This window comes from Hakea prostrata, chromosome 5 (genome assembly GCF_041222555.1).
Source record: "Hakea prostrata isolate BN-2017 chromosome 5, UWA_Hpros_2, whole genome shotgun sequence".
NCBI classification, from domain to species: domain Eukaryota; kingdom Viridiplantae; phylum Streptophyta; class Magnoliopsida; order Proteales; family Proteaceae; genus Hakea; species Hakea prostrata.
In genome coordinates this window covers 8,231,801-8,250,333 of record NC_142604.1, presented here as the reverse complement: position 1 = coordinate 8,250,333, position 18,533 = coordinate 8,231,801, and the positions used below count along the sequence as shown (strand labels likewise).

The window sequence follows — 18,533 nt, the reverse complement described above, 5'->3', positions numbered from 1 at the left end:
GAATAATAAAAAAACCGTTTGTGCGCGTTATATTGAATTTCATGGTTAATTCTTTTTTCTTTTTCATCTTTCTTTCTTTCTTTTCTTCTTCTTCTTTTTTTTTTTTTTTTTTGTCAAACACAGATTCATTGAAATGCCTCTATATTAAATCTAGAGGAGATAACAGAATGATTTACAATACACAAAGGAGGCAATCATTCCAAACTCTACTTAACTGAAGAATCCTAGCCCTTTTGGCAAGAAAATCGGCATGATGATTTCTAGATCTATTCACAAAAACAAAACGGACAAAAGCAAAGCAACCCGACCGCCTTTTAATTTCTCGAACCAATCCACAACTAACCCAGTCTCAAGACGAGTTTGCCATTTAAGGCCTTAATGGATGGAAGGCAATCAGAGTGAAATATAACCGTTGCTGAAAAACCAAAACAAAAAGATGTTTTTGCCCAAATAAACTGGTTTGACGATAAAGAGATTTCCCAGAGTGATTGTTTTAGGTACCTAGGTTCAATCATAAGTAAAAGAGGTGATTTGGAAGATGAGGTTTCCCAAAGAATTAAAATAGGGTGGATGAAGTGAAGAGGTGCGGGCTTAGTGATCGGCGTATTCCATTAAAGCAAAGGAAATTTTATGGCCGTTGTTCGCCTGATGTCGGTGGGTGTTGGTAAAGATCTATAGATAAACCGAATGAGGATGCTAAAATGGATGAGTGGCAAACTAGGATGGAAAGAAAAATGATCTATTGGTTGGGTTGGGAGTTGCTCCCAGTGATGCTTGAGGTCGTTTGGGGTGGCGGCCCGTCCGGAGACCTAATGCTCCTGAGGGGTGATATAATCCATATTGGGAACTAGAGCTGGGGTGACCTGATCCTTGGAGAGTGATGAGAGGATATGTAGCTGGCCTTGATCGTGGCCTCGCGGTTGGGGGCAGAATCCTGTGCCCCTTGTTGGGGGTTGTGTTGTTGTTGTTGTTGTAGGGCTCCATATAATGCAGCTTCTTCCCGCCATTTGAGAGAATCGATTCCCACGATGCATCCGTAAAAACTTTGAAGTTGGATCGAGCAGGACTATTTTCTTCATCCAAATCATTGGCATAACCTGAAAATAGGGGCTGCACTACAACCGACTCTTGGCTGCTTATATTTTTCTGAAACTACAAAATTTCATTTAATAATCTGTATATCCAATTAATAGAACGGGTAAGAGAAACATTTTTTCCATGAAATAACATTTCATTTCAGTCATTCCATATCACCCAACATAAGATACTGCAAATAGTAAAGACAATATCACGTTGATTACATCAATGGAATTTGTAATCTAAAAAATCTCACCAATCATGCATACTATTTTCCCACAAATTCTGATGTAACAATCTGTAACGAGGAACCCCTCTAGCAAGCTTTTGCATGGTCACAATGAAATAAAACATGCATTACACTTTCAACGTGTGATATGCATAACAAGCATTTTAGCGTCAAGCTACTATTTCTTTCAAATAAAGCTTGTTTGCTAGCTATTCCCTCATGTGTAGCTTTCCACATGAATTTCATGGTTAATTCTAAAGATTCTTCCATAACTATTTATAATATTGTTTAAGAAAACATACATGAAAGTAAAAAAATCAGACTTTTAATAATAATTTACAATATACCAAACTACTCCCTAATAATGAAGAAGACATATAGCCAACTCATTGCCTTCACCTCGTGACTCTCAAGACTATTTTAAAGAATAAAAATTTTGATTTTTTCTAGGGTAAACAAAAAGATTCGATTTATTTATGATACTTCATTTTAAACACGTGCGTTTTCTATAAAGCTTAGCTTTCTCCTTTTGTTGTGTACTCATCATTATTCATTAGTGGCCCCATCAAATGGCAAAAGACATCAAAATTAAAAAAATAAAATAAAAATCTCTGTATGACCACATTTTTTTCCTGATAATAGTTTAACGGGGATAATTACCACTTAGTAAGAAAATGAGGGATAATCACCCTATAAAAATATAAAATGTAAAAAAAAATTAGTAAGAAATAAAATAAGAAAAAAAATTCAAATTATGTTCATCAAGAGCAAGCTTCTTGTCAGTCATATTTACTTAAAAGCTAAAACAAAATTGAACAGAACAAGAGGATGATCATTCTGTATTTGATGGTGTTAGACTTAAACATAAGTTGATGTTGAAATCTAAAGGTGATGTTCTTTTATCTATTTTGTTTATATATATGTTTAGATCAGTTTTATTCTCAATTGTAAACCTTTTAACTCCTTTTCATAAAAAATGTTATTTGAGTTCTTAAATTTAACTAATATGGATGATCACCCAAGAAATTAAGAGCCTTTTTGTTTCATCTTTCATTCTCAATTTCTGATACAAAAATATTTTTTTCCAAATTGTTTGGATCGATTTCTGAATGCTATTTCTATTTAAGATTCATTAAAAGAATAGAGAAACCATAGTAAAATAAAACTCTGTTATGTATTATGATCAAAATTTTGTTTTGGACATTTATGCTGGAAATTCTATTAAACCTAGGTTTATAATTCTATTATGATATAAAAAAAAATACAAAATGTTGACCGGCGTTCCCGACCTCAGTCCAAAGTGGGCTACTCGCATGATCAAAGGGATCCTGGAAGAAGAAGCGCATTGGCCTGGAAAATATCTAACCATACTTAGTGAAGAGAGGATCGGAAAGGCAATTCTGGAACTAGGCCTAAATCCAAGCCTCGTCTAGGAAGATCTCCTTAAAAAAGGGACTGATAGTAGATGTTGAACCTGCTGCTCAGTGGGCGGGCGCAGCACCTACATGGACCCCTTCTTTTATGTTGTTGCCAGCGCTTTCCCGGGTCGAGCTAGAATTCTTTATTAGAAAGGGCAACCAAAGCCTGAAGGCTGCTATCCCAATAGGCTAGCGGACGGAACGAGGAGAGGGCCCGACAATCATACCACTGCGGTCAAAAAAGCCTTTTTATAGAAGAAAAAAAAATCAATAATTTGAGATCAAATTTAAAAGGAACATACTAGCCATAAAATGTTGATCTTAAAATCTCTCCATTTTTTTTTTTGGGGGGGGTAAGGTATTAGAACTTTTCATTTCTATATTGTAAAGTTGTCTTTTAAAAAAGGGGAAAAAAATATTTATGTTTCCCACTAGGAGAATAATTTATTTATTCTTTTTCTACTAGTTGCACTAGTTTTCATTTAATAACAATGTCCACCGATCCAATCAAAAGTATATCCCACTTGAAGACAGTGGCACAATATCACTTTTTTGTTTATTTGGTTATGCACAACACTACATATGGTTCACATATTTTTATTTATAAGTTAAAAAATAATAGTAAATAAATTAATTAAATAAAAAAAAAAACACAACTTGTTAGGCATTTGCAGGTCATTTTTCAAGTTTCACATTATTGTAAGACATGTCTAAAAACTAGATAGAAAAAAATAATCTAATTTACTTGAACAACTAAATCAATGAAAAAGTCATTTGACATAAGTTTCAACCATGGTACAATATATTGGTGATATATTGTTGAAAATTCATGACACATCGCCATGTCAATGGACGGAAATATTGGACTTTCAAATATCACCGGTGAATATTTGATTTTTCAGCGATTTTTTAGTCACTTATGTCCTTTTCTGTTGGCAATAGAATGTGAAGTATGAACCAAACTCAACATAATTTTATAATGAATGGTAGACTTTAGTACTTCTCTTTACTAGTTTGTGTACTAGTGTTCTCTTTGCATATTTACGTTGATTTATGAGTTTTTCTGACTTCAAGTTCGCCTGCATAAAATCGGGCATATGTAGATCATAAATATTAGTTTAGGGCAATGTTTAAGCCAAAAAAAAAAATACCCTCAATGTGTTTATTGCTTCAAACTAGGCTATAAAATAAATTTCATGCCAAAATAACTTTAAATACCCCCATGAAATCGAAAATCGATTTTTCACCGAAACTATTCCAAATGTCGGTGAAATGTCATCGACATTTTGAACCTTGGTTTGAACTATCTCCTACCCCAAAAGGTATTTATATCCAAACCATGTGTAATCCATGTTTTCTATGTGAATGTATTTTTATTTTATCAAAAATAATAATAATAAAGAGCTCTAAACATCATTCCCATGTGAGCTCTATCAACTTTGATTAACCTCTTGGGTTTCACATTTCATAAGAAAATGATATTAGTACTTCATAATATATTTTTAATAATTGAAATATAAATTATTCACACATCAGAGTGTACAAAGAATCTAGACATTAAAATCTCAAAGGGTCAAAACCATGTTATCCACATGGTGTCTACATAATTGCACAGGTCACTATACGGAAAAAGAAAGAAAGAAAAAAAATTGTAGTTGATAACAAGGAACGAAAGTTCGCCATGGTTTGCTATCTAGAGAACTGACGAAATTTCGACATATTTCAGCCCCCATTTCAGGGGTATTTTTGGTCATTTTGGATTCAAATTTGATGTCTACTATAACTTGATGCCAATATTTGATAAATATTAATTATTTCTTAGAGAATTATTTCATGTAATTTTTCCTTGCAAATCACATTTATCATATTACCTTATGAGGTCTAAGTCAGTCAAATATAATTGGAAAGATTGTCTACCTTGAAGATTCCATTATTAGGGCCTCTTTAGTTACATGAATCCAGAGATTTGAAATCTCTAGATTCATGAATCTAAGAATTTACCCGTTTGGTTGTAAAAATCTCTAGATTCATGAAATCTAGAGATTCAACTTTTTACACAAAAAATGTGAATATGTAGATTTATGGGTAAGGGGTGAAATCCAAATATTTCAAAAAAGCTATACATTTGCACATTCACAAAAATCACGTTGATCAAATAGTTTTTTAAGATGAATCCACATATTTCATCCCACAACCAAACATTTAATTTTATAAATCATGACTCCATAGATTTGAAATCTATAGATTTGAAATCTCCAGACTCATGTAACCAAACAGGCCCTTACATAATCATTTCATAATTTAAATTGTTTCCATAAATTATTTCATGTATATACTCTTCCTAACCACATTTGGCACGTTGACTTTGAGGTCTAAATCATTGGAATATAATTGGTAAGATTGTTCATTAATCTTGAAGACTTTACTATAAAATGTTTTCCTAATTTGAATTATTTTCATAAATTGTTCTATGTAGATTCTCTTATCTAATCACATTTGGCACATTGCCTTTTGAGTTTTGAATCATTGAGACAAAATTTGTAAGATTGTCCATTGACCATGAAGATTCTGCTATAGAAATGCGAGAGACATCGCCTAAAAATTGTGAAAAAATCGGCAAAATATATTCGACAATATATTGTTGAAAATTTGGCAATATTTTGTATTTTTGAAATTCGGCTCATGTTTCAGTTTGCCTTTCACCAAAAAAAAAAAAAACTTTTTTTTTTTTTTTGGGTTTGAGATCCGTCTAATCCAATTTATGCAACCACAATCTCAAATCATTTTTAATATATAATCTAAATGTTAGATGAGGTTTTGCCCTGACCTCAAGAAAATTCATAATCTTAGTAAGTTCAGTAATTTGTTTATTTTCCTTTTAATATTTTCCATCTATTTGATCTAATATTGATGTCCAATACTCCAATTAGAGTCATGATATTTAAATTTTTAAAAAATAATAAATAAATATGGTCCACAGCTTGTTATTTAAATTTTAAAAAATAATAAATAAATAAATATAAAAAAACCAACCTGTTATGTATTTACATTTCACTTTCCAAGTTTCACATTAATGTAGACATGACTAGCAATTAAATAGAAGGAAATTATGAAGAAAAAAAAACAGCTCCAAACCTTCAACAATTAAATCAATGAACAAATTATTTAATTTTTTTTTATGGTAGAATTAATTTGAAGATTTTACAGCAAATCATATTAGAATTGGATAAGAATCATTCAACCTTCAGTGTAAAGTAATAAAGAGTACTCAGAATTGTTCTTCTGTGAATGCGTATGAAGACTTGAATTTCGGACTCCACATTTCTTAAGTAAACCCTTTACCAATGATTGACCTAAAGATAGAATAAAAAAACAAAACATCCTCTGTCATCTTATACATACACATAAAAAAAGTTCAAAAAAAAAAAAAATTAGTACTCTAAGATATTTAAATAATTAAAATATAAATTATTCAAGCATGAATTGAAGTATATAGTATAATAATGGATTCTCACGCAAACAAACAAGGAATGTGAACAGTAAAATCTAAAAGGTTTTAATAAAATTATCATCCACAAAGGAAGAATATATATATTTTTAGCGTTGGTTTCCTCCCTGGCCTCAAAAGGATTCGAACCCTGACCTTCATCTGGAGTGTTAAACTGAACCACCCATCTGGTTAAAAGAAAAACTTTTTGAAAGCCCAGATTAAATGAATTTGTGGGGATAAGATCTTAGTGATGAGATATTTTTTTCCTATAGTGCTCCAAGCAAATTATCTTTAATCTCTTTTTGATCCCAAAAAAATTTCAATGGCTAACTTATCACAAACATTGTCAATGCAAAGTTGGTAGTGTGCTAAAGATCCATACTTCTCAGTAGAGATATCATGGATTCGATCCTTGCGGGCAACAAAGCTCCACCTTGAGATGTAATCGAGGTGTGCGCAGGTTAGCCCAGATGAACCTCATATAAAAAAAAAAAAAAAAAAAAAAAAAAACTTATCATAAACAATCAAAAGGACGTCCACTAAAAGGTGCCAGTCACTATATGAAAAATAAAATATTTCAATATACAGGTTAAGCATAGAATATGAGAAGAAAAAACTTTTTTGTTGGGCCTTTTTTTCACATTTTCCATGATAATGGAACATAAAAAGGTCCGGTCCCACAGCCCACTACCCATGAGGAAACAAAAATTAAATAAAAACATTGCCGGCGAAGCCTCGACGGCGGCGGCGGCGGCGGCGCTTTCTTTGGTGATCATCAGAAGCTGGCTTTCTTAACCGAAGTTACTGTAATGGAGGAACCAATGGTGCCTTTCCCAACCTCGATCTCGAATGAATCATATCGCTTGAAAAGCTCCACCACGAGCAGCCGCGCCGCCAACACCACGAAGTCTTTTCCGGCGCATTGCTTGTTCTGTAGAGTTGGGTGTTCTGTTTCAGGTCCATTTGACCAGAGAACATACTTCAATAGCTTCTCTCCTTCTTCTCCCACGAACCTATCAGGCACGAATTCTTCAGGCCTGTCGAAAATCTTTGCATCTTTCGTCGCGAATGGCTGATACCCAAACATCATTTCACCTTCTTTGACCTCAAAAGCTGCGTCATGGCTTTCGATTATCAGATCCTTCTTTGCCTTTCCGTATTGCAACGGCACCGGAGGTTCAAGGCGGAGACTTTCGTAAACCACCGATTTCGTCAGTTCCATCTCTTCCATCGCCTTCATCGTTACTGTTCCACCATTGGATCGAACGGCCGTTCGGATCTCCTCTGCTAAGCGTTTATGAACTTTCACGCCTGCGCGACCGATCAGCTTCATCAATCCGGGGAACAAGATCTTCATCCCTCCGAAGGAATTGAAGCAGGTGGCGAAAATGAGGTTATGGCAAGCTTCGTCTCGCTTGATACCCATCTTCTCTGCTTCGTCGAGGATCGAACTCGATGCTTCGTAGAAGAAATCGTAGAGCTTCTGGTAATCGCTCTTGACGATCAAAGAAGGAAGACGGAAGGTGTGGAGGAGTAATTCTTCCACAGGGGTCGGCAAACCCACTGAGAGAATAGGGGCAAGCTGAACGCCGACCCATTTGGTGATCAGACTCGGGGCTTCGTTGCCGAGTTTTGTGTCGCCGGGATTCACTCCAAAGAAGGCACGAGCAAGGAAATCGAAGGAAGCTTGATCGTTTTGGGTAGTGAAATCGGCTTTGCCCTTTGAGGAGAGCTCCGTTTCGAGGGTTTCGAATAGGTCCGCGAAGGTGGAATGGAACTCTGGGATGAACCTGTCTCTGCTATTCTGGAGGAGGAAGAAGAGAAGTTTCTTGATCTTGGCGTGATTGGGTTCGGAAGGATCAAGGTAGGACAGAACTCGGTAACCGCCGGTGAGATCGGTGGAGGGCATGTATGTGCCGGTGAAAAGATCTTTCTTTTCGACCTTGGAAGTGTCGAAGAGCACCGGAAAACTCTTGCCGTCCAAAAGAACGATGACTTTAGGGTTTGAAGCGATGAAAGGACCAGGTGGCATGTTCGCTCTGAACACAGTTGACTGGTATTTCAGTACACGAGACTTGAAGAATTCATCCCGTCCTTGGTCGTAAAAGTAATCCAATCGATCCTTCAGGGGACCGACGAGTGGAAGACCATAATCTCCTGGGATTTTGCGAATCGGAAGAGCAGGCGTCGGCGCCGGAGGAGAGGCGGCAGTTGCAGGTGTGTCTGAAACAGAGGCGGAGATCGGAGCAACCGAGAAGCGTTTAACTGGTGTGCGCAAGAAATGGTGTCGGAAAGGTAAAAGGGTTGATGATGGTGATCCCTTCTGGGTATCAAAGTTTAGTTGCAGAGGAAGGGTATTTTGGGAAGGGAAGCCTGAAAGAGCCATTAGAGAGTATTTTAAGCTTCTGGGTCTGCTTGTGAGTGATGGAAGAATGGAACAACAGAGCATGGAGACTTGTATATAAAGCTTTTTAAGGTTAGGAAAAGTAGAACGAAACAGTAACGTCAAAGCCTTTGAAGTTTGAACGACTGTTTTCTTATATCAACTTTTCTCAAGATGGAAAAGATCGATGAATTTTACTAGACGATGCTTATATTTTGTTATCAGATTGGATTACTTGTATTTATAAGCAATGCAGAAGAGCAAAATCGGTGATAGTGGTAGTGGTCGGAGAGGTTATAGAGATAATGAGGATTGGACGGAATGGCCAAAGTCGTCAAAGGCGTGCTATGAGCCCATGAGACTATCAGCTTTTTTTGTTTTTTTTATTCTCCCCAGATTATAGCATTTCAGCACATTTGGGAATAAAAGTATTAGGCACGTTTTCTGTTTTTGGGTCACGAATTCAACATGGAAAAATTAAAATCTCCCATTTCAATATGCTCTCCCATACAAAGTGACCCAAATTTCAAGATATAGTACCTAGATTTGAGTTCGGATCTGCGACCCCGACAATGAGCACTTTGACGCTTACTGACCACAAAAACTTGTGGGGCCCACGGTGAAGAACATTTTTTGAAAAAAACAAAAAAAAAAAAAAAACCTTTTTCACCAGTGGGACCCACTGGTTTTTGTGGTCAGGTGTGCTCCCCTGACGGGGAGATGATCCGGATTTCCTAGATTTGGCCTTCTGAATGAAATGTTTTTTACCAAAAAAGATTTGGTTAATCTTTCTTTCAAATGATCACTCCACCGAATGGACGGAGGCAATGGACCATGGAATGTGGAACTATCATGTAACAATATCATAAACTTCCTCTCTTACATAGAGAAGATAAGTAGATCTAAGTCTTGGGCATAAATGGTATTTTCACTATCAAGACGGTGTACCATCTTCTAGGCAGCTAATCTGATTAGGGCAAAAGCATGGTTCCATCGGCCTCCTCGCATTCCCATAGGCATATGGTCCACAACAATGCATGTAAACCAATTTGGAACCTCCACTCTCTCCCATAGATAATTTTTTCTTTAAAAAAAAAAAAAAATCCTTTGTAAGACTTGCCTTGATAGTGTAATAACTAATAAGGGGTGAAACCATGAAAAGAAGAAACATCCCAATTGATACAACTTTCATTTTTTGTCACAAGAAGGATGACTTGAGAGACCAATTTAGAATATTAAACTTCCTCTCTTTCATAAGAAGGCAGGTAGATCTGAGGCATGGGCACAAATGATACTTTTATTGACAAGACAATGTATTATCTTCTTAGCAAATAATCTTATGAGAGCAACAGCTTGACTCTAGTGTCTTCCCATAGGCTTGTGGTCCACAACAATGTATATGAAAGAATTTGGAACCTCTGCACTTTCTCGAAGATTAAAATGAAAAAAAAATGAGCTTTTTTCAAAGGTTTGTAATGAAGGTTTAACATTGGGTGAAGCCATGAAAAGAAACCTACTTGTTGATACCACTTGCATCTTTTGTCAAGTTGAGGAAGACTTGTTAGACCATATCTATCATAAATTCCTATCTCTTTGCAAGTCTAATGAATGTCCACTGTGCCTTAATGGATTGGAGAATGGAGAAGTACGACAAGAGGTAACAAACAACGGGATGAAGAGTTGAGGTGCCTAGGAGGATGTCTTTGCTGCTACATATGGAAGGCAAGAAACACTGCAATTTATGATGACCAGAAGCTAGCTCCAACATTTGTAATATAGTTCATGAAGATAGTGTGGAATGAATTTTTGGAAGCAATGATTCAACCCCAAAATAACCTATTAGCAAGAACAGAAGGGTAGCTTCTCCACACTGGACTCTAGTGAAAAGCCCCTCTGTAAAGATTAAATAAGAAGATTCGAGGCCAAGAAGAGAGGAAAGGAAAGGCAATGGCTTTATCTTTAGAGATTATGTAGGAGTGGTGATTAAGGCAGTCTCATGTCCTCTATCCTTCTCCTCAATTTTCAAAGGGAAATTAAGCCTTGGTTGTTTGTGCAAGCTTACATCATACTTTTAATGACAGTAAGAGCATATTATGGTTGAGCCAGACTTTAAATGTTTGGTGTAGCAATTATGGAACAAGATGAGCATGTGTGTGGAAATCAACATCATTCTAGACATTCAGCACCTTGCATGCAACTTTCCCTCTCGTTCTTTCAAATATATTCCAAAGTCAAAACCAATCTTGTTGCAGATACTTTGGCTAAGAAGGCCATTTTGTTGTCAAAATAAAATTCTCTAGCCATCCTCCTCCTCTTGGTTTATTCGCTTCTATAATATAGAAAGATCTAAAAGGAGATATGTCGATGGACAAAAGTTTTACCATGTGTGAGAAGTCCCAAACCCACACTCACCAACACTTCCTCCAGGAGGTTAAATAGTGTAAAAAAGAAAATTAAAAATGAAACATATTTATATTTCCCCATTTTGGAAAAAAAAAAAAAAAAAGGTTCAATTCATATTTCTGAAGATGAATGGCCATTTTGCTATCTTTCCCCATTTGATTAGAAGCATCATATTTCTCTCATTATTTTTTTTTTCCAGTAAATCATATATACATCTTTTGAGTTTATAAATATTTACATCTACACCTTTTATAATTTATTCTATTACATTAATTATACTTTTTATGCTTTAAAATATAAATAAATCGTGTATTTACCATTCAAATAATAGAGTTAAGTGAGGAATCAGCATGCACTACGTTTTATGAAAATTTTATATTATCCTTCTTTATCTCCAACCCTTAAAAAAAATGAAAGAGCAGAAATCTCTGTAACTTCTTCTCTTCGCTTCGACTATATTTTGATGGCTCAAATACCAAAGGCTTTGATCTTCTTCTTTTGAACAATGAACATCAATATGTTGTTTCTTCTTCTAAGTTAACGTTAAAGATTGGCTGTGAAGAAAAGAAAATTAGAAAAAAAAGATAGAAATCTTGTTCCAACTCTTCTTCAAGGAAAGGAACAGCTACTTCTTATCCTTCTACCCTTCCTTTGGACCAAAACCATTTAAATTGATGATTGATTTGTTTTTTTTTCGCAACAAGCCTAGCTGTTTTGGTTGTTACAAATAACATCAAATATTTCTATAAAAAAAAAAACAAGAAAAAAGTCAAGTATTTGATAGCAGCTAGACATACAATAAGTTCATCATTCACATTCGTATGACTAAGAACCACAGCTACTGGCAATAGCCATATGATGACTCCATGGCGATCCCTGCAATAGCCATATGTAGGGTGGGTATTCAACTACATTTTTCTTCTTCTCGAATACCCACCCTACATACCCACACGACCAGATCCTCTCCACCTGGATGCACAGTACACCCAAATTTTTCTCCCATGTCCCATACCCACCTTGTCCTCCCTAGCCACCCTTCACATTTATATGCCATCTTGCATAACACTTTCTCTTCATTTTGTCTTTTTTTTTTTAATTAATACGATAATATGTGGATCTAATTTTCTATCATATGGATTAACCTATACATTATCGCGTGACAAATGTTATCCTTCACTCGTTTTGTCTAATTGCCAAGTTTCAATGAAGGAAGCATACCAAACTTTCAAACTGGTTACAATCCAATTCATATTTTCCACATAAACCACATGTGAGATCTATCATTTTCCAATCTTGTCATGTTCTTTCTTTATTTGGAAAAAAATATTCATATGGCAATAATCACTTGATAGGTTGTGCAGTTACAATATTTCAGCATATTGTATAGGCAAGTGGAAAGGGATATCCTATCTACATTTTGTTGGCGATGAGTGGGGATAGGATAGTGCAATATTGTATGCCCATATATTGTTTGGTGAGAGTTTTTTTATATAAATTATAAAGGGGGCCTACAAAATTAGGTAATGAAATTTATTTATTTTTAAATATTTTATTATTTTTTTACTTGTGAGTCCTACATAAATTGTGGTTGTAAAGTGATCAGGGAAGTGCTCCCTATCAGGGAAGATGATCCACATTTAGTACTACGAGACATTAAGCCTTAAATAGCGTATCAAGTTGGGACTACTCACCTTTGTGATTTGCATGGCTGTATACGTAGAATATTCACTTATAATATAATTTAATGGAGAAAGAGATGAAAATAAATCGTTTGAATAGGGGAAGGAAAGTACATTTTTAGATTTTGGTTGGTGAGAGAGATTTTTTTTGTTTCCTTCCAATTATATATATTTAAGTTGGGATAGGATAGTGCATTATTGCATGGGCTTTTATATATATATATATATATGAGATCTTTTGGGCACATTTTTCTTTAGGGTACATAAATGAGGCAAGCACCCAAAAACAGCTAAGCACTAGTACTAGAAGGCTTTAAGCATTGAACATCATCTATCTGGAAGATCTCTACTAGATCAATCAGGGGACCCTAGAAGAAGGTCCACTCCTCCAGCAGGGGTATTTATTTTTTTATTATAAAATGAGAGCACATTAGGTATAAATCTTAGGATCCCCCATATGGCTAAAACTAGATTTTTCTTTGTTTTTTTTTTCATGTTGTCAACTTTAGTTGGGCTTGAACTCTGGTTTGCCCACTTTTGTGACCAATATTACTCATTGTTAGATTTTGACCCTTTGACCATTAAGTTTTTAAGTTTTGAATGTGAATTGATGAAAATACCCCAAACATAGTAAATGACAATAATACCCCTCACTCACCCTTTAGTGGGAGAAATTTTTTCTTCACTTATCTTCTACCTAAATTATGGCCTCCTGCAAAAAAATACCCAACATCATCCCTGGCAGGGAAAATTAGCCGGAAAACTCTATTTTAATAGGTTTCTTCAGCCCATGGCCCAATTTTGGAGTCAACAACCCCAGCCCAAATTGGGCCAGCCCACCATGGCAGCAACGGCCCACATGTATGAAAATAAGTAACTAAGCAAGCACGGGTTTCTTACCAAAACTTACAATAAATAAATAAATAAATACATAAATAGATAGATAAAAAGCTAAGCACTAGAGTGTTGACCTTTATATTGCAATCCAACCCTAATCTAGAACCAGATCCAATAGGGCATAGGGCCGGTCTGAATCGGATCAACTTAGACACTTAATCCTAATCTTGACCCTAATCAGAAAACAGTAAGTTAATGCATTCTATATTGTAGTCTTATGTTTAAGTAAAACTTGGGCCTAGTCCCATTTGAGACTGGGCCAGAGAGGCCCAGTCCAAGGGAAGTCAACATGGGCTAACCACGTCATTTCTCAAGTGAGTGGTGGCACGGCACGTGCTTTCTCGGTCTGGTCAAAATTAGTACTCGCGCGTACATTCTAGCACCAAGCTTCAGAGCTCGATTCGTCTCGGAGGTGGTTTCGGGCGCATGGATTTGAAAGGGTTTAGGGTTTAAAGTTGAACAATTGAAGTAGGGTTGCCGGGGTAGCCGTTGCAGAAGTAGAAAATCTTTCTGCTTTCAACTAGAAAGAACCAGATGGATTTTCAGTCGATTTGTTCTAGCCGTCAATTGCCGAAAACCACATTGCCAATTAATTGCTTTGGCTCTTCTCAAATGGTAATACAGCAGACTTGAGCTTCTCGCCTTACCGTGCTTCGCTTATTTTTTTCATTTTAGTTGCTTCAATGGGTTTTCATTTTATATTATAGGTGTCCGCAACCTGCCCTGTTTGGAACGAGACTTCTGTAAGATCTGTCAAATGCAGAAACGGAAGAGTTCAGTACGGGAAACTCTCAAAATGTATGTATTTTTTTTCTCCTGTTCTGCGTGGTTTTCTTTTTGAGATGAGTTAATGGGTATTGATTTGATTTAGCTTTATGTGTATTCTGATTCGAGTTTTTGTCCAGCATGCATGATTCATAGCTTCAACAGAAGAATCAGTTGCGCTCACTCTGCCGATTCGGCTAGAGGACTTAATTCTGATAATTCAAGTATTGATGAAAACACAAAATTGAAGTATTCAGAAAAGCGGAATCCTCGTTTGCCTGCTGTAATGTTTGATCGCGTGGAGGGATTTCGTGGAAAACCAGGTTCTGTGTCATTTCATGGGTTAACCTACGAGCTTGTTGAGGAGAAGAAGTTGGTTTCTTCTCCTTTCAAGGATGACAAAGGTTCTTTTATTTGGGTTTTGGCTCCAGTGGCATTGATTTCGTCATTGATACTTCCACAGTTCTTCTTGAGCGGCGCTATTGATGCGGTTGTGAAGGATGAGATTCTCTCAGGTATTTCCTGATTGTCTGTCTTCCTTTTTTATTTCTTGTGGCGGTTTCTTAGTTTTTCCGTTGTGAAGAAAACCTAGTCGGTGCTCCTATTGATTCTAACCTTACAACACTTATGTTAGTTGAAAACCTGAGCTCTTCACTGATTTAATTAATTTTAACAAATTTTCCATCCTCTGGTACCAGTACTTCTTGTTCTTCAAATGGTTCCCTCTGATTGTCCATGTGTATCTGCAGGCCTGGTCTTCGATTCTTCAGAATCTATTTCACAATTCATGAGCTCCAATTATTTTGAAAAATTTTATACGTAATTTCTTTAACATTCAGAAAGACGATAGAGTAAAATATGGAAGGACGGTATAGCTAGTTAGCTACTAAACTACTAAAGTATGATAAATGGTATTATCCACAGGGTTTGCTTTTAGGTGCTTTAAGAATTTGTCAACGAATGCAGCTGAACTGGACCAAACTTGGGGTTATTTAATTTCCCCTTTCATTGCTGCAAGCTCCAGTTCAATGGCCCTTGTTGTGTGGCTTATAGAGATGCATTTGATTATTCAATACGAAAAAATCAAAGGAAATATAAGAGAGGTTATTGTTGCCACATTAATTCCGTACACATGTATTTAGCCTAACTGCTGATGTGGACAAGGAGCCATACATGGTTACTGATCCATTACACTTTTCTATTGGATGGACATCTGGTATCTGGATTGTTCTGTCAGCTCCCATGTAATTGGAATAGAGAGAAAAACTTGTGTGTGTAAGATGGCATGTGACATCCAAAGTACTCCCTTTTATGTTATTTTTCATGCTTATGTGTGACACCAGCAGCATCTGTGTATTTGTATGTTATTCGATGCCAAACGCAAGCAAGAGTTTCTCTGATCAGTTGTCTTGGGATAGATCCCTAGAATTCTGTTTCGATAAAGAAGCGGTGGTTTAAACTATTCAAAAATATTGAGTCAGTAAGCCTTCAGGATTCTTCGTCTTTGAATGTTGGTACATTTTGGGTGGGTTAAGACTTAAGAAATGTCCAAGTGAAGCTGATTGCAGTGTATATGGTGCTTTCGCTGTATTCTGTATGAAACTCTATTCAGTAACCAAACTTCTCCTGGTTGAGAGAAGGAAATGGGAAGCTCAAAGATACGGTTCTTTGTGTGGCGCAATAAAATGGTTCTATATGACAAATCACCTGATCTGTTTGGGGATTTCTAATGCCTGTTATATGTGTACTGGAGCTATGAAGGCAATGCTGCATGTATTCATGTACTCTCATTGCTCTTGGATGGTCAAGCAATCTTTCTTTGTCAAGGAAGGCATCTTTCATGGCAGGGGTGGAGCAGCTCATTTCTAGCTGGATCGTACTGGTATTCAATGGGGGAAGAGAAGGTGGAAGCTTGGGCAATCTTTTTGTTTTTCTTCCCTCTGGTGTTTATCGTTGGGACGGGAAAGAAGTGCTTTTGATGGTAGCAACCTTCTCCTGCTCTTCTCTGGGAATTGGTGTGTAAAAAGCTTGAGGATTTGTCCATACTTGGAACAGAGACTTAGTAACAGTAGTTAATAAATTATCTAGTTTAGCTATCTGGGGGGAAGAAGGGGTTGGTGCAGACATATCAAAATGCCTTTTGGACCCTGTGAATCTATATATATATATATATATATATATATAACATACTCAAAAGAGTATGTTATATCTTCAATCATTTCTGTATGCTGTACTTGGTTCAAGTGACATAAATTGGAGCATTTAATGGGCCAATATATTTTATCACTTAAATAAGAATGTTAAGTATTTTGTTCCATCCATTAACAATCAGCCTCAACTATTTAATGGGGGCATAATCTCACCTATGGTTGGGCTTGTGTTTATGGTTGCTATTAACTGATACTCTCTGTTGAAGGGATTTTGTTAAACTTCCCCTCCCACTTACTAAATATGCAGTTTGGATGGGAATTCATGTTTTAATGTCTCTGCAAAAGTTCTGTATGTTAGAAACCTGTGTTGTTTTATCACATATGAGACATACACAACATGTCCTTTGGACAAAACCTTCAATCTGCTGCCTGGTAGCTAATCATTGTGGTCTTGTTTTACTTAAAATTGTTTAGTTAGATTTCTTTTTTAAAGGAATATTAGATAGGTGGATCTGTTCTAGTTTATAGACCCTTCTATATTCTTGTGCAGGTTTTGCAATATTGGCTTAGGTTTTAATTGAAACATAATTGTGTTCTCATTTCTGTGACCATATTCCTGCAGATATTGTGGCTTCATTGTTTTCGGACATCGTGTTCTATATTGGTCTGGCTGCATTCCTGCGAGTAGTTGATCATGTTCAGGGGCCATATCTTGAGTTCAGTGCAAAGAGGTGGGGTCTCATCACAGGGCTCAGAGGATACCTAACTTCGTCTTTCTTCACCATGGGTTTCAAGGTCATTGCACCTCTATCGGCTGCATATGTAGCTTGGCCCGTGCTAGGACTTCCATCATTGGTTGCAGTGGCCCCATTTTTGATTGGCTGTGCTGCTCAATTTGCTTTTGAACTGTATCTAAGTAAACGCAGTTCGTCATCCTGGCCCTTGGTGCCAATTGTTTTTGAGGTATCTTGGCTGTTTCTCATATAACTATTCTTCACTCTCACTGTTATTCAGCACCACAAGTGATATTAACTTGTTTGAATTGATTTGGCAGGTGTATAGACTCTATCAGTTGACCAAAGCTGCTCACTTTATTGAGAAATTAATGTTCTCTATGAAGGACTCGCTAGAATCCCCAATAGTGATGGAGAAAAGTGGTGTTCTGGTGGCTATGTTGGTTACTTTCCAGGTTCTTGGGTTGGTTTGCCTCTGGTCGTTAACGACATTTCTTCTGAGGCTGTTCCCATCTAGACCTGTTGCTGATAATTATTGATCTTTGTAATAGCTACTGTATATTCTCTGTAATTAGGTTTAGCACCTCTTTTTTCAGTCGGTTTTGTTCATTTTGGGACATTACTAGTAGGATAGGTTGCCTCATCTGACCTAACTCATCTTCTTGATTGATAATGGTTAATTTTGATCTACTTAGTTGTAGCTGAGATTTTCCCATTTTCCTGGGCTGTCTTCTTTCCTTCTAATGTTGTGCATCTCAGATTTCATTCGGCTTACTTGTTCTCTTTCCCTTCATGTGAAACAGTGGAATGTCATTTCTTCTCTCTTTGTTTTCAAATGATTCATATGGCCGAGATAAAGCTGAGCTGTTGTTGTAGCCAACTTGCTTGGTGTTCAAGAAAATTGACTCGAAAATTGATGTCTTCCAGATACCTGATTCCCCAGATTCCCCTGTTGGGTGAGATGCTGGGTGTAAGAGAGACTCTTATTAATGTCTTTGGACTCTTTCCTCTGAGGGTCAACTCATAGATTGCAAGTCCCCCTTTTTTTTTTTGTGTGTGTAGAAATTGCAAGACCTGTTCTAGTAAATGTTTTGCATTTCAGCATTGACATTTGTTGATGGGCTTGAATCTGTTTTGTGTAGAGGCTCCCCAATGAGGAAAAAACATCATTTGCTGTGTAAATTTCTCTATTATGCACACTATGCTAAACAAGTAACCGAGAATTTTTTTAATTCAAAATTAAGTATTTAATCATAGCTTTGTGTTTGGCGTCAAAATTTAAGTATTTAATCATAGCTTTTTGTTTGC

General features: G+C 36.4%; 2 protein-coding genes across 2 annotated transcripts; one reads left to right on the top strand and one right to left on the bottom strand.

Annotated features, from left to right (window-relative positions):
* Positions 1-6,733: 6,733 nt before the first annotated feature.
* AOS (allene oxide synthase) lies at positions 6,734-8,884 on the bottom strand. The gene has a single exon (XM_089156940.1). It carries the CDS (start codon positions 8,661-8,663, stop codon positions 6,990-6,992), a length of 1,674 nt encoding a protein of 557 aa, XP_089013066.1. The 5' UTR covers positions 8,664-8,884; the 3' UTR covers positions 6,734-6,989.
* Positions 8,885-13,969: 5,085 nt separating this feature from the next.
* LOC149014852 (tRNA-processing ribonuclease BN) lies at positions 13,970-18,046 on the top strand. Its single transcript, XM_089155844.1, has 5 exons — positions 13,970-14,191; positions 14,284-14,374; positions 14,482-14,856; positions 17,114-17,454; positions 17,546-18,046. The coding sequence occupies exons 1-5, from the start codon at positions 14,111-14,113 to the stop codon at positions 17,762-17,764; spliced, it is 1,107 nt and encodes a 368-aa protein (XP_089011970.1). The 5' UTR covers positions 13,970-14,110; the 3' UTR covers positions 17,765-18,046.
* Positions 18,047-18,533: the final 487 nt, after the last annotated feature.

Coding starts and splice junctions, on each gene's coding strand:
- LOC149014852 (XM_089155844.1), top strand. CDS start 14,111: ATGGATTTTCAGTCGATTTGTTCTAGCCGTCAATTGCCGAAAACCACA. Junction 14,375..14,481: donor GTACGGGAAACTCTCAAAAT/GTATGTATTTTT, acceptor GTTTTTGTCCAG/CATGCATGATTCATAGCTTC. Junction 14,857..17,113: donor GAAGGATGAGATTCTCTCAG/GTATTTCCTGAT, acceptor ATATTCCTGCAG/ATATTGTGGCTTCATTGTTT.
- AOS (XM_089156940.1), bottom strand. CDS start 8,663: ATGCTCTGTTGTTCCATTCTTCCATCACTCACAAGCAGACCCAGAAGC.